Here is a 14,941-nt window from a genome sequence, read left to right on the forward strand (position 1 = left end):
CGTTTACTTAAAATCAAGTTGGTGAATTTCCATTTTCTTTGTATTTAATTTAATAAATTCAAAAACTTTATTACAGACAGAAACCCTGCGAAACGTTTCTTTGTCTATTATTAATATGAAATTTTTTTTTTTTTTTTTTTTAAACTAAATATTGAACGTCCGAGTAGAATAGTGTAAATATTTATGACTGACACGCCTCCTTCCTCTCTGATTGGTGGAAAGAGTTAGCATGTTATGCTACAACATACTAACATGCTAACGCTAATCTAGTAAAACAATTGATGAACAACTGAGCTGACGCGGATGTTTAAATGAATTGCTCCTTAAATCCACACAAACGATTTCCTACGGAAACATCAAACACTCGCTATTAGCTCAATGCAGAAAAACGAACCTCTCCCCCCCAGCGCTTTAGAGATATGCCGGTGAAGACTAGCGCTGGGCCGGTCTGGTCCTGCTCGACGTTAAAACTGCTTCTTCTGAGGTCACCAACACGCTTGCAAAGTTGCTTTCCCTGGACAACTTCGATAATTTAATGAATGAAAAGTTGTCTCAATAGGTTAAAAGAATGACAGAAGCAACTCCAAAAAGCGTGGGTTGCATCTCCATACAAACAAACGGAATTCTTCTATAAAATTCCCAACTTTGGGAGCATTACCGCCACCTTCTGGAATGGAGCGTGAATAAGAGCAATTGTTAGACATATTTTCTTATAAATACCTGTTGCGCTTTTACTATAATATTTATTATGGCTTTGAAAATCATATCACATACATTCCTCTGCAGTAGCTCTTTAACTATGTCTCTCGGTAGCTCAGAGTTCAATATTTGTCAATAACACTAACATTACATGCTCAGATATTTCCTCTTACCTGTATCCTGCTTATTTACCCTTTTGAGTGTGTTATTTATTTCTGTTTGGCAAATCGTATTCTCGATACATCTTTCTTTTTTCTATAGCTTCTTCTATGTCCAACTACTCTTTTTATACTATAATATCTACATTTTTTCACTATGTCCCATTTTATTATCCCTTTGGGACCAATAAGGTATTTTTGAATTAGAATTTACAAAGTTTTTGTTCTGACTAGTCATAATTATGATGAAAGATATCTTGAATGACACCATAAATGTATTAAATGCATTTTGATGGGATATGTATATTCGACTACTTCAAAAATACATTTCAGACATCTTCAAACCAAATAATGATTAGGCAAAACTAAATGAGAGATAACTGTAATTTTCACCAGTCAAAATTAATTTTAAGATAACTCCAAATGAATTGGAGCCATCTTTAATTAGATGGCTTTTCTATTTTAGATATCTACAACACTCTGAGCAGTCAGAATGACATTACTGATATCTTGAATAGTTATTCTGTTTAGTCAAAATGAAACAGATTTACATACAACTTGATGAAATTTCAACAAATGAAAAACAGATTTTTGAAAATGGGATGAAAGTAGAACTTTTAGCTTAGAGAAAAAGCACAGAAAAAAGAAAGTAGATTATTTAAGGTCATTTAAATTTAATATACAAATTACTTCAATTCATTGGTGTTAAACTTGCCACAAGTCTGTCCCATTTAAATAAAGCATAATTATGTTTTCACATTATTTAAATTTTTATAGGACATAAATTAAATGTCCTACAAACATGGTAACATATTCAAAATGGAAGAACAAAATAGACAAACATCGAAAAGTACATAAAATAACCAGAACAACAAATCAACTATGCACTGTTAAATATATAAAAAGAACAAGGATATACAGGAAATGCAATAAAAAAAGTCTGAAATACTCAAATAACATTACAATTTATATGTCTACAACAATATATGTACTGTATTTTCACTTCATGAATTGAAATAACTGTATTTTAGTTTAAGAAATAAATGGTAAATCAGAATTATACACCTTTAAAAATCCTAGGTGGAAATATGTTTATACAGTCTCAACCTTTTGCTACAGAAAACTGGTTGAAAAGGAATCTATTAATGTTAGTTTGTGTAAGCTAGAGATGGAACTGTTTATGAAAACAAATCATTTAATAACCATTTAAACTACCAAAACAACAATAAAATACAATCAAAAATGTCAGATGACAAAATAACTCAAAAATTGTCCAAATTACAGTTTCTTTTCCTTCCTACAGAAACTTTCTGTCTTGTTTATATCTTAGAGTCCAGATGGAAAGTCCATTTTTAATCTGTTTTGTTTTTGCATTTTGCACACAAGTTTGTGGTGCATTTTTAACCTAAAGAAAAAGATATAAAACCAACAAGATATTAACATACATGTAAAACCCATACAAAAATATTATATTATTGCAGAAAGGCTTTCGGCATGAACCATCTAGAACATTATTGCAAGAAACTGCAAAAAACAATTTTTAAAAATCCTGAAATCCTTTGTAAAAGCTCAGTTTTAAAATAAAATGTAAGTAAAGCTTAACCATTTGCACTTGTATACAAATGAAGGAAAGTGCTTTTAACTTTTTGTTTTATAAAAAGTTAAAAAAGTTTTCCCATACCCCAAACACTCTTACATTATGTGCAAAACTAGGAATCTTTTTAGCATAAAACTGGACAACATACTGAATGCTTTTTTTTCCACTTTCTTCTTCCACTCCTCTCAGTAGCCCTGAACTTGTTTATTTTATGGGAAGACGTCTGTGTTTCAGAAAGCTTTATTCACCTTGGCTGATCGGTTTGTAATTTTTGGTTTTGGAAATTAGAAACCTGCGGCACTAATGAATCAATTGTTGACTACATGGTGTCTTTTTTTACTTTATATTTCTGTGTTTTTATGATGTAAAGCACTTTGAACTGCCTTGTTGCTGAAATGTGCTACATAAACTTGATTGATTGATCAATAGGTTTGGTCTGTTGCGGTGAAGGAGATGAACCGAAAGGTAAACTGAAGTAGTTCAGGAATCTCATCAGGGCTCCTCTTCATCGTCTCCCTGCAGAGATTTTCCAGACCAGGCAGAAGCCCCTAATTGTGACCAAGACACCTCATTAAGCTCTATCTGGTCATCCTGGCTTGGGAAGACCCTGTTACCCAGGAGGTGTTGGGGAGTTTGCAGAGGAACGTCTGGAGATGTCTCTCTCCTGAACTTTTCACCTCCACAGTTTGACTTCTGCAAAAGATGAAGATAGATAGATGGATTAACAAAAATACATTTTTAATTCAGCACACTCAATCTCAGTCTAACATGTATTCACAGCCCCATCTGCTGGATTATTAAAGAAATAATGCAAATGGAAATGTTTGATTCACATTTTTTTTTGTTTGTTTTGGGTAATGTGGGGGTGCTGGTTGACCTTTAAACTTTCATTAATATCTTCAAAGCAAAAGCTGCACAATTTATTTTTTTTGCTACACAAATGTAGCCAAGTTGACGACACCAATGCTGTCTGATTTGAAGAAGGTGATAGGATAGTTGACCTTTTATGACTTCCACTGCAAAAGCATTAAATCTTACCAAATATTTTTGATCTAGTTTTTATTGAAAATATCTTAGTACACTTGAAATAATACAAAACTAACTTGATACAGTAGCTAATCTGGTTGATTTCCAACATTTGAATCTAACACTTTATTTCCCATTGCGTTATTTAATAGTCCAGCAGATGCGCTGCAATTCCAGGTTAGACTGAGATTAAATTGACCGCTACTTTGATTTACCGGTAACAGTAATTGACACTGTATCACTTAAATCAAATTCCTGATAAACAGACTGCAAAAAAAATTTCTGCACAACATTTAATAAAACCCACACACAAACACAGAAAATGAATGAAGATTTTCACTTCTACTGTTCTATACAGGAGTCAGATGTTAAAAAAAATCTGTCTTAATGTGAGTGAACAACAAAAGGGAGATAAACATAAATACTGAAACCACACAGGATGTTCATAGTTGTAATGAGGGAGTTTTTTTTTTAGCAGATAATATAATTTATATATTTCTTACATGCATGAACTCACCCTCTTTAGAATATAACATGCAACACCAAGAAGACCAAGGAGACCAAGAAGACCAAGGAGACCAAGGAGACCAAGGAGACCAAGGAGACCAAGGACACCATAAAGACCTCTAGGAACATTTTGTTCTGTGGGAACTGAAAAGATAAAAAAAAGGAAAATATAAGAAAACATGTCCAACATGATTTATCCAGGATGAATGATGCTGCTCGCCCAGTCACAGCTGGTTACCGGTGTCAACTGGCTGCTACCTTTAATAGACCAGTGAGTACAGGTGATGGATATATGGAGAAACACTGTCAGCATCGTTTTAGTTTGACTTTTTATTCTGTCTTGGTTGGTGTAAACACTAACTTGCCACTTTTAAAGTCACGTCATACAATCACAAACTTTATATTCTTCAGTTTAGGGATTTGGGATGCCTGTTTGGTTCAAAAGGCTCAATAATCTCCTCAGGATATAGGCTAGTGCTACAGAGTCCTGCTAAAAACATATTTATTGGATTCAGGTGAGCTGAAGCAGAAACACATATAAACTTATGACAACAGCAAGAGCAGAGGAGTCCAAAATACAGTCTGGGGCTCATTTGCGGCACTCTGAAGGATTTTGGGCGGCCCAAATGGAGCAAAACTGGCCTGCAATAAATAACATCTTCTTAAAGAAGAAAAAAAGATTCCCGTATTTTTAACCAAGGTTTTTGAATTCATCTTAAGCTTGGAGTAACTAAAATATTGACTTATTTCTCCTCAAAAGCCAATCTTACTTCTCATTCAAGTATACAATCAACCCAAAAATATAGAAACTGTGGTCCATTTTTATGTGTTGCATCTACAATGATTTACACATCCATTTTCTTGAAAAATCTGACCATTTTGTTCATTTTAATAAAATTTAAATTGTTTAGTTTATTATGGAGCAGCTAAAAAACACCAAGTTTAATTTTGTTTTAAAAATGTTATTTAAAAAAGTTTAATTTTTGTGGTCTAACTTAACTACTTTGGTCCTCATGGCAGAAAGATTGAGCATCACTGATCTGAGTTTAACATCCCAGTTCTAATGTGATTTGTAAACTAATGGTGACGAACAGGAACAGCTTCTCTTTCTGATATGGTTTCCGACTGGTTCAAACCAAACAGTTTTTTACTACCTAGTCTTACCTACAATTGTGGAACTGGGCTGGATCGTCGTCTGGTTTTGGGTCTTGCTGATCTGGTTGCTACGGCTACAGATGATGGTTGAATTTAACAGGTAGAGTCTGAGGAAAGCCCCAGATTTAGTGACCTTTGACCTCTCTCCTCCTTCCAGACTGCAGGTGTTGTTCTCACATGGAAAAGTGCCGTTGATCTCAACATCCTCCATGCTGCAGGTTATTGTAATGTTAAAGGAGGAGTTTGAATTGACACAGACCTTCAGCTCACCTGGAGACACTGGATGTGATGAGAAAGAACAAATGAGAGAAGCTTTAAAGACATTAGAGCAAAGTGAAGTCTAACAGCATTGTTCTACAGATTACAGGTACTTAGGTTTTCGTTTCTAAGCAGTTCTTTATAATATGCACACCTCAGATATTGAGAAACATACCTTGAAATGTGATGGTGAAGTAGATCACTATATTATTATGTTTATCTCCTGTCACCTTTACAAAATAAATTTCTCGGTCTGATGTCTGTGGATTCAGAAACGTCAGAGCTCTTGGTCCAGAAATCTTAATTTTTTGTTCGAAATGCTTCTCCACTTTTGTTCCTCCATATGAATATGTTGCCATGGTTTTATTTAAATGATCACACCATCTAACCGTAGAGTCTTCAGGAATCATATCTTCAGGGAAACTGATAGTTAATTCTTTTATAGTTGGCAGAAACTTTTGGTTCATCTCAGTGGAACCTGTTGAAACACAACAAATTAATTTTAGGCAAAACAGAAAACACAACCAAATTAACTTAAATTAACTTGACTTAAAAAAAATCCTATGAAATTTTTTTTGTTTTTTGAGTTAAACCTTAATGCAACATAAAATTAATTTTAATGTGAGACAAAAAAAAGAAAAGAAGAAAAGAGCCTGGCTGTGAAATGATGATTTAATAATAAAGTTCTGTTAGGTAAATTGTATATATTATTATCAAATATTTGTTGTTTTATGTAGCCTTTAGTTTTACCTATATAAGGTTCTTGACATATACCTTTATTGTTTTATCTTAGCCTAAAGAATGTTTGTGTTGTTGTATTGCTCTGTTTCTTTCCTTAAGAAGGCCTCCCTGAAGAAAAGCAGTGACGACCAAGTCCAACAGGGTTTATCGCTCAGCAGAAACCAAGGCCTTCCTGACCTGTTAGATAGCTATAAAAGTGTCGCAGTGAAGACGTACAGCTTGCTCTGTTTTGCCCTGTGTCTGGAACTGAAGAATCTAGTGTGTAGATAACATGTGTCTAGATAATGACTAACATTTGCGTTGCAGTTATGTGATTGAAGTGTTTTCCCCACCCCTTGAGAGTTGCAACGTTCTCTGTGACAGGGATCCTAACAGCAATAAAAAGAGAGAACGGACACATATGTTTTCAGAAGCGGAAGAGATTTGTAACTGAAAACATATCTCTGGCTGTTTCTCCGCGCGAGTACATAAGAATCTAACTCTCTTGTCTTTGTTTAATTTGTCTTTAATAGGTGTTAAACCTGACAAGTTCTGTAAACTTTAAAGTTAAAAGTTTAAGCCAACCTGGTTTAAACTTTTAACTCCCCTTTAACATAACAACTACTTTGCCATCCTTGGTGGCAAAAAATGGCCTTAAGCATTTGCAATAATTGTTCATGTCTGTTTTCTGTCACTGTGGAGGGATTCTGGTCCACTCTTGATTTAATTCAGCCACATTTAAGGTATGTTTCAAGCAACAACAGCCTGTTAATGTCATCCTGCAGTATCTCAAACAAAATAGATATATCAATCCTTTATAGTCCCACAGAAGAATTGACAAAGGGAAAAATTGGAACTGCAACATCACACAAAAATTATTAAAATTGTTAAAAACAAGATTTACAACAACAATAATACTGAATTTGATCTGATTTTTGTTAGTCAGTTAAAAACTGATATAAAACCAGATTTTAGTTCAGCTACAGCTGCAAGCAGCTTCATAATACCTAGCAGGTAAAATAATTTAAAGTCCAAAATTATTTCTGTTATGCAGATTAATCTTTATTAATGGTTGAAACTATATACCTATTTGTGTTTTCAATCAGAAGAGAGAGTAAAATTAGAAAATAATTTTTAATTTTATTTGTTTTTATTTACATACATTTTATTTTGTTTATGTCTATGAACAAGACATATTTAGTCTTGTTCAGAAATCAAATTAAGGTTCTAATTAAGGAAATTATTAAGGAGTCGGCCACTCAAACACCATCATTTTGTTTTTTTTAGATCTAGAATCCAACAAATTATGTTCAAAGTCATAAAACAGTAAACACATTTTGTTTTAATTTTTAGAATTAGATATAAATGAAAACCCAAAGTCTCAGGTAACATAACTTTCAAGGAGACACTAGATAGAAACAAAAACTGTTTTTAATTTATGACTTTGACCCATTTCAGTCCATTACTAGTAGTTCTCTCTAGTATTTACTTATTCACTGTAATGAATAAGTATTTAATTACTGTCATCGGCAGCTGATTTCAGAAGTTGGCGTAAGCTTAAAAACAATATACATTAAAATAATTCATCTGTTACCTTGAATTTGTCCAGAGGAGAACAGAAGGTGAAGAAGCAGTAGTAAATTGATGGGTTTCATCTCAACCCCCAAAGAGTCCGACTGACCTGATAGATTAAAAGACATGTCTGAGTGACAAGACAAAATAAAAAAACAGATAAAAACAGCAGTGGGTCCAATATTTGCTTCCCTAATTCCGTTCATTTCTACTGCCTAATCCTAACCAAGATTCAATTCATACCTTGGTCCGAAACCTTTTAATATTACAATTATTTAAAATATTTAATATAAGTTTTGAAAATTCGACAGACAATAGTGTGTCTCATGTAATATCATAGATGACCACTTCTTTGTGTCAGTTGGTCACAAGCCAAACCATCTCTTTACATTTGTTTCTCATGAGTGTTTGGTTCGGAAATTTGTTCACGGTCCCTGAGAAAGGTACTGCTATGAAAAAAAAACAGAACTGCTGGCCGAAATCAGCGTTCATAAATCGGATCCACCTTGAGCTAGACACCGCTTACTCCGTGGAGCGCGAGTACCCAATATCCAACTTGAAACTAACTTCACTGCGGTCATACACGTCAAGTAATGGCGTGTATGACAGCCACTAACCGAATTCGGGACAGTGACGGGAAAGTAATGACACGGCGAGAAAGAAGAGTAAATAACGGTAGTTTTCTGGCCAAAACGGGTGACTTGACCGATATGTTCAGGAAAATTATTCCCGCAATCTATCAAATACATGACGCACACATACAAAACCCGAATTACATACCGGGGAGAATCAAAATGAACCAGAAACTACGACATATTATATCTAAAGTACGACAAATGCGCTGACATTTCCCGACTTAACCAAGCAATAATTGTGACTTAAGTCATTTTACCTGATGTGAAAACACCGTGTATAAATGTACGCCGCTGTTTCCCGGTTCTGTTCGAAACAATTCCTCCTTATCCTGACGTTTTGGGCGCAGCCAATGAGCTCCGGTTTCAGCTCATGAGAATGGTGGCGGGAAAATGAAGCGACTATGTCTGATTAAAATGTGAATTATTAAGGTTTAAACGTTGTTAATGATTTACAATTAAAAATACCTTCAAATCTTACTGAATCACTGTCTTTCTCTTACTAATAAATTATCATGGAGCCCATTTTACAGGAAAAATCCGTTAAATACGCTATCTAACCGAATTATTTGTTCCAGTCCATTTGTAAAGATTAAAAGTTCCCAAAAGGGATGCTATTTTATTTTAAAATAATTCTATTTATATCTCAAAGAATAAAAATATTGAGCTTAAAATGCTGATAAATACAGCTTTGCTAAAAGTGATTACAAAGTGTTATTGAAAGTGCATCTCTGACTTTGCACTTGTTTTCATTTAAATGTTTATCTTAAAATGACAATAGATGTCACTTTATTTCCCAAACAGTCTTTAGTGTTTTACATTCTATAATAAAAAAGTATTTAACAACGTTTTTCTACCCTAGAATGACTTCATTAAAATAAATAATCAGATCAACAAATCTTTTATATAGATACAGTAGTTTATTTTTCAGTTCTTTTGCTGAAGTTTCAGCTACACATTGTGTTTAAGGCTTAAATATTTAAATAGTACGTTAGCTGTTAAGGCAAATTAAAGCAAATTCAGGGTGCTTCCCACAAAAATAGGAAATACAATAAAAAAGGTGATAATTTAAATGAATATTACATTACTATACATACATTTTGTTTGTAACAACAAGCAACAGTTCTGCTGTAAAAACAGCAGTAATAGCTTGAATGTCAGTCACTAAATATTAAGGCTGCACCGATTGCAGTTTTCTAGCCGATCGCCAATCTTTTAAAAAGCTTAACCTGCAGATTCCGATTTTGACCAATACCAATTTCTTTTGTCTGAAATATTACTCAATATACCAAGAAAGTTGTTCAGTTGCCAACAGTGGGGTAACATGATGGGCTGGTCTGCCAGTCAAACCTTTGTCACTGGAGAGCAAAAGAGAATAGTGATTGATTCTTAGACCTTTGCCAAGCTGGATAAGATTGGTGAATAAGATCGACTTCACATGTAAAAATCGGCCGATCACTAATCTCCCAAAATTAAGGAAATTGGCGCGGATAAATCAGTGTACCTCTAGTAAATATAGTTTTCAGTTAAGATTTAAAGACACCAACAGTTTCTACTGATCTCAGGTTTCCAGGGAAAATAGAAACTAATGGCTGCTGCCTTGCTGTTTTGAAGAATCGTGGAGAACCATGACACAGTACATCTAAAGAAATTAGAATATTGCATAAAAGTGCATTTCTCGTCTCAGAAAGTGAAACTCATATATTATATAGAATTATAATTTTGATAATAAAGACTTACAGATAATAAAAACCAAAAATTTTGTTTCTCAAAAGATTATAGTACTGTGACAAATATAATTAATGGAAACTTCTGGCACCTAATCAGCCAATTAACTCAGAACACCTCACTCAATAGGCCACACAATCATGGAGAAGACTGCTGACTGCACAGAGTCAACGGCTCCCAAGGAGCCACAAACCGTCATTGCTGGACAAACTGGTCATTGCCAGAGTTCAGCTTTCAAGCATATTGACAGAAAATCGAGTGGAAGGAAGAAGTGTACATCTACAGCAGGAAGAACCACAACCCTGAGAACTTTGTGCTAGACAAGGGCTACAAATCTCACATTCCCTGTGTTAAGCCATCCAGAGACATTAATGGTCTTACCTGACGAAGGTGAAAAGGAACTGAACTGTTGAGGTTTGGTCCATACTCCTTTCTTCACAGGAGAGAAAACTCTGCATTTCATTTTGTAATCAGGGTATCAGGGTCTGAAGAGCGGAGAAGCACAGAGTCCATGTTGGTTGAAGTACAGAGTGAAGCTTGAGGTGCCATGTCGTCTGTTGGTTCTGGTCCATCGGGTTTCCTGAAGTCCATTTTATGCAGAAAATTCTGGAGCGCTTCATGATTCCCTCTGCTGACAAACTGTACGAAGATGCTGATTTTATTGTCGAGCAGGACTTGGTACCGACTCACACCGCCAAAGGTACCAAATCTGGTTCAGTGTCCATGGAGATCCTGTTCTTGATTGGCCAGCAAACTTTCCTGACCTTTAACCCCATAGAGAATCCATTTAGAGTAAGATGAGGTTCTGTCTGAGCTAACTGGGCTACAGGTTTAATCTGTTGCATTGAAAGAGGAACTGAACTGAAAGGCAAACTGAAGTAGTTCAGGAATCTCATCAGGATCCATCTTTGATGTTAAGATTTCCCAGTCCCATTGGGAAGAGATTCCTGGATCCGACCAAGATCCCACTTCAAGTACCATCCAGACCCCCTTGCTCACGAACCCCTGTTATCCCCCAGGTGGTGCTCCAGTACTCGTTGAGGAGGAACATCTGGGGATGTTTCACTCCTGGACCTTTCATCTCCACAGTTTGACGTCTGGAAATAAAAAGAAAATGGATGGATTAACTCTAAATATGAGTCATTGTTAGTTACATTAGCTGCGTTTACATTGCAAGTGTACAAACCCCACAACTTCTCAATAAGAGATTAAATCAAAATCACACATGAAAAAGTTAGTTCACGCAATACATCATTAAAAATAATGGCAGCGACAGATGTAAACACTTTCATGATATTCATAATTCAGTCATGGCGCTCATCATATATCAGCCAATCAGAGGAGACGTCAGCGTCTTATTCAGGTGTTGGAGCAACAAGCCCCGCACTACTTGGGAGCGGCTACATATGCGGCATTTTAGGGAAAATGTAGTCGGCGATTTACAAGAGTGCTATTGATTCAAAACGTTAGAATGACACAAATTTTATGTTTGAAAAAACTAAAATAAACCATCATATACGTCGTTTCCGCCAGTAGTAAAATCCAGTTGTCGATCACGTGACTTATGTGATGCAGAAAAAAAAAGATCCAAAACATTTTTTGTGCAAGTTTATTTTTGTAATTTAATTTTGCACAATTTTACAGATAATGGAAAAACAGCTATTGTTAATTAATTTAAGATCGTACACCTCTGATACTGGGAGAGAAGGGGAACACTAACATTGTTTCAGCTGCAACAAAATTGACCTATAAGGTTATAAAAATATTCTAAAAGCAGATGAAAACATAAGATATTAAACAAGGTAATATTTAACTTCCTGTCCAAAGACATCAGTATTAGTGTCTAATGGCGTTTGTAAATTTTTTTTTAACAGCACTTTTATGAAACACTTTGGTAAATTAAAATGCTCAAAGCACTGTGATTATTAAAGGTGGATTGGATTTGGGAATTTCTTTATTAATCTAGCAGGTGGCGCTGTTACTCTATGTTTAACAGAACCCTGCTTTGGTTTAGCAGTGATTTGTGCCAGATCTCTTACACATTTAATTTCGTGGATACCCTCAAAGGAGATACAATTATTCATTTAGAAGACTACTTATTAAAACAACTGGTAAAAAAAATCAAAACTTTCTCTGCATTCGAGTTTTCTTACAGTTAAATGTTTTACATCTTTTCACATTAATATAATTTGTACAGTACACAGATAGAAACTGATCTGACTGATAATATTTAAGCACGTAGCTTTTGTGTTAAAGTTATATGCGATCCTGGAGACCGTTTCAGAAAATTAGGTTAGTGATAAAACTAAAAGTTCATGGGTACTGCAGTGTAGGTACGTTCATATTCTAAGTTTCGGTTTCAGAAAGACAACCGAATCAGTAGTAACCCTGAATCAAGTTACTACTGCATCTTTCTCCATGAACCGTTTGAACAAAGTCTATTCTATATAAATATCTTTACTTTTCTCTTGTATCTACACGCAGGTTGTTCTAAACGATTACAGTTTTATCTCGCCTTTGCTTGCAGCAGACACCGTGAAAATAGCATAAAAGGAAAATGTAAAGGATTGTAGTCAAGTTTAACCCATACATTTACAAAATGTTCACTGAGAGCCTTTTAAAAAAATAGAAAACAAAATGTATTACGTTTGTTTTAAATAAAATAAAACATCTTAATGTTAAAAGTATTCAGTAAAATTTTAAATATAAACAAATAAACCAATGATTGAATAAAAAATCCAATACAAAACATACTTATGCATGGTTATACTATAAATAATATAGTATATATATATAATATATATATATATATATTATATATACATACAATAAATATGCATATGTATAAGTTTTATACCTCATTCTGTTTTCCAGTGGCGGTTATTTTAAAATTTCCCTCCTAATACTTCAGGATCCCTCGCTGTCTCTGTGATCAGCATAGCAAGAACAGAAAGTGCAAATGAAAAAGGCGCAAAAACCCCAAAGATGGAGGCATTACCAATCGAGGCCAGAAGAGGCTTACTAGCTGATCGCTGATTTACAGATCGCAATTTCCTTGAACAAAATGACACAAACATTAATACATGAAAAATTATAACTTTACAACTTTTTACTGTATTTACATTGTTTTTAAGCGTATTCTAACTATTATTAATTAATACTTATTAACCTTTTTACTAGCAATTCATATTAGACGAATTACGTTCAACTCTCAGGTGGTTGTTGGCAACTGCTGAAAGAAACTAATAACGTAGTTTATAATCTGACTCCGTTACTTTCAAATAAATTAAAAAAATCTGTAAAGTAACTAAGTTACTTTTTCAAGATAAGTATGCCATAACTTCTTCTGGAATTACAAAAACAAGGAATTCAGACCATATAAAGCTGTACTTTATATGGACCACTGCAGATTGATTTAAATGTGTAGAGGATTTAAAAGCAAATGTCCACTTTAAGTTTAGATCAAACAAGCAGTGAAGTTAAAGATTTTAAAAATGTCTGGCATTTTACTTCATATTTTATCTCTCTTTGAGGAGAAGTGTTGAAAAGTGTTGTCTGCTCTGAGCCAGTGGTCAAAAAATTAAAGTATGACCTAAAACCAAGTGGTAACAATAATAGTAATTTTGTAAATACACAAAAAGGGAAGTGATACTACTTTATGGTATCATTCAGTCATTCCAATCCATTTGCCTGTGGGCGGTACAAAGCGCAAAGACTGCACTGAATACACAGTATTTCACACTTCTTTTTCCATGAGGAAATTTAAATGTAATCAGAATTGTACAGTTTAAGAAAAGTTAAATTAATAACTGAAAGTATTGCTTTTAATATCTAACATGTGCCTGATTCCTTGTTGTTGTTTCTAATCCTTAATTATGCATCAGCATCTTTGAATGTCATGAAAAGTGTTTTGTAAATAAAATGTATTATTATTATTATTATTTCAATGTGAGTGTTTGGTTGGACTTCCCAGATAGCAAGCAATGTTAAGTGATGTGAATTATGGTCAAAAAGGTTGAAGTTAAAGTTAAGATCAACGATTGACAGTGGATCAACCATCAAGCAATCATCCAGTTCTTGGAGAGATGAAATTGGATCAATTTTGTATGTTTGAGTCAAACAAGTCATTTCCATCCATCCATCCATCCATCCATCCATCCATCCATCCATCCATCCATCCAACAAGCTTCTCCCTATAGAACCGTGAGGTTGTGCTGGTGCCGATATCTCCAGAGGTCAATGGGTGAGAGAAACAGGGTCACCCTGGACAGGTTGCCAGTCAGTTCCTTCTGTTTCAAAGATCTATTCTTCACAAAATGCTTCCTGAATCTGCTGCTCGATGGAGAACCTGGATCTTTATTCCATTCTGCTTTATTTGAGCAGGATTTATTTTTCTAAAGACTTTTAGGCAGTAGTGGTCTTTAAATATTAGTACTTAGACAAGAAGGAGGGTGGAGAGAACAGGAAGACATGCACTAAAGGGTTGAGGACTGTAGTTTCTGCATATCGAGTGTCACCTCTACCTTTGAGCCATGTGGTTCCTTTGAGGAGGATTTATTGGTATCGTCTTGGATTCTCATTTGAAATGTGTTAAAACTTGTCCAAATGCTAAGCAAATAGCACACGATGATGGGAAAAAGCTGATTATTCTGGTTCAGAGTTTCAAAAGCATTCATAGAGACCACCTACCATTTAAAGCTAAAAATATTTCCATGTGTTATTTTGTTTCTCATCTGGATCACTGTGTAAATCTCACAGGCAGCACAATTAAGTGTCTGTCAATAATATTTTATTTACTGCGTGCAGAAACATGAAAATCACCTTATCAACAACACAAAGGATAGAAAACATAAAAAGACATGAAAACAAAATAAATATTTTGTTGGGTC

At 34.5% G+C, this 14,941-nt stretch overlaps 1 protein-coding gene across 2 annotated transcripts; it reads right to left on the reverse strand.

Moving 5' to 3' along the window:
* Positions 1–1,511: 1,511 nt before the first annotated feature.
* Positions 1,512–12,971, reverse strand: LOC122840910. 2 transcript variants are annotated; one of them, XM_044133699.1, is made up of 7 exons: positions 12,910–12,971; positions 10,434–11,149; positions 7,715–7,801; positions 5,576–5,878; positions 5,152–5,421; positions 3,998–4,131; positions 1,522–3,147 (listed from the first exon to the last, which is right to left on the reverse strand). In XM_044133699.1, exons 2-7 carry the CDS (start codon positions 10,513–10,515, stop codon positions 2,947–2,949), a joined length of 1,077 nt encoding a protein of 358 aa, XP_043989634.1. In that variant the 5' UTR covers positions 10,516–11,149; positions 12,910–12,971; the 3' UTR covers positions 1,522–2,946. The 2 variants fall into 2 exon arrangements, with proteins under 2 accessions (XP_043989635.1, XP_043989634.1); XM_044133700.1 differs by lacking the exons at positions 10,434–11,149; positions 12,910–12,971 and adding an exon at positions 8,585–8,667 and having other exon boundaries at positions 1,512–3,147.
* Between the last annotated feature and the right edge of the window lie 1,970 nt (positions 12,972–14,941).

The sequence above is a fragment of the Gambusia affinis genome, linkage group LG12 (assembly GCF_019740435.1).
Source record: "Gambusia affinis linkage group LG12, SWU_Gaff_1.0, whole genome shotgun sequence".
Taxonomy (NCBI): Eukaryota; Metazoa; Chordata; class Actinopteri; order Cyprinodontiformes; family Poeciliidae; genus Gambusia; species Gambusia affinis.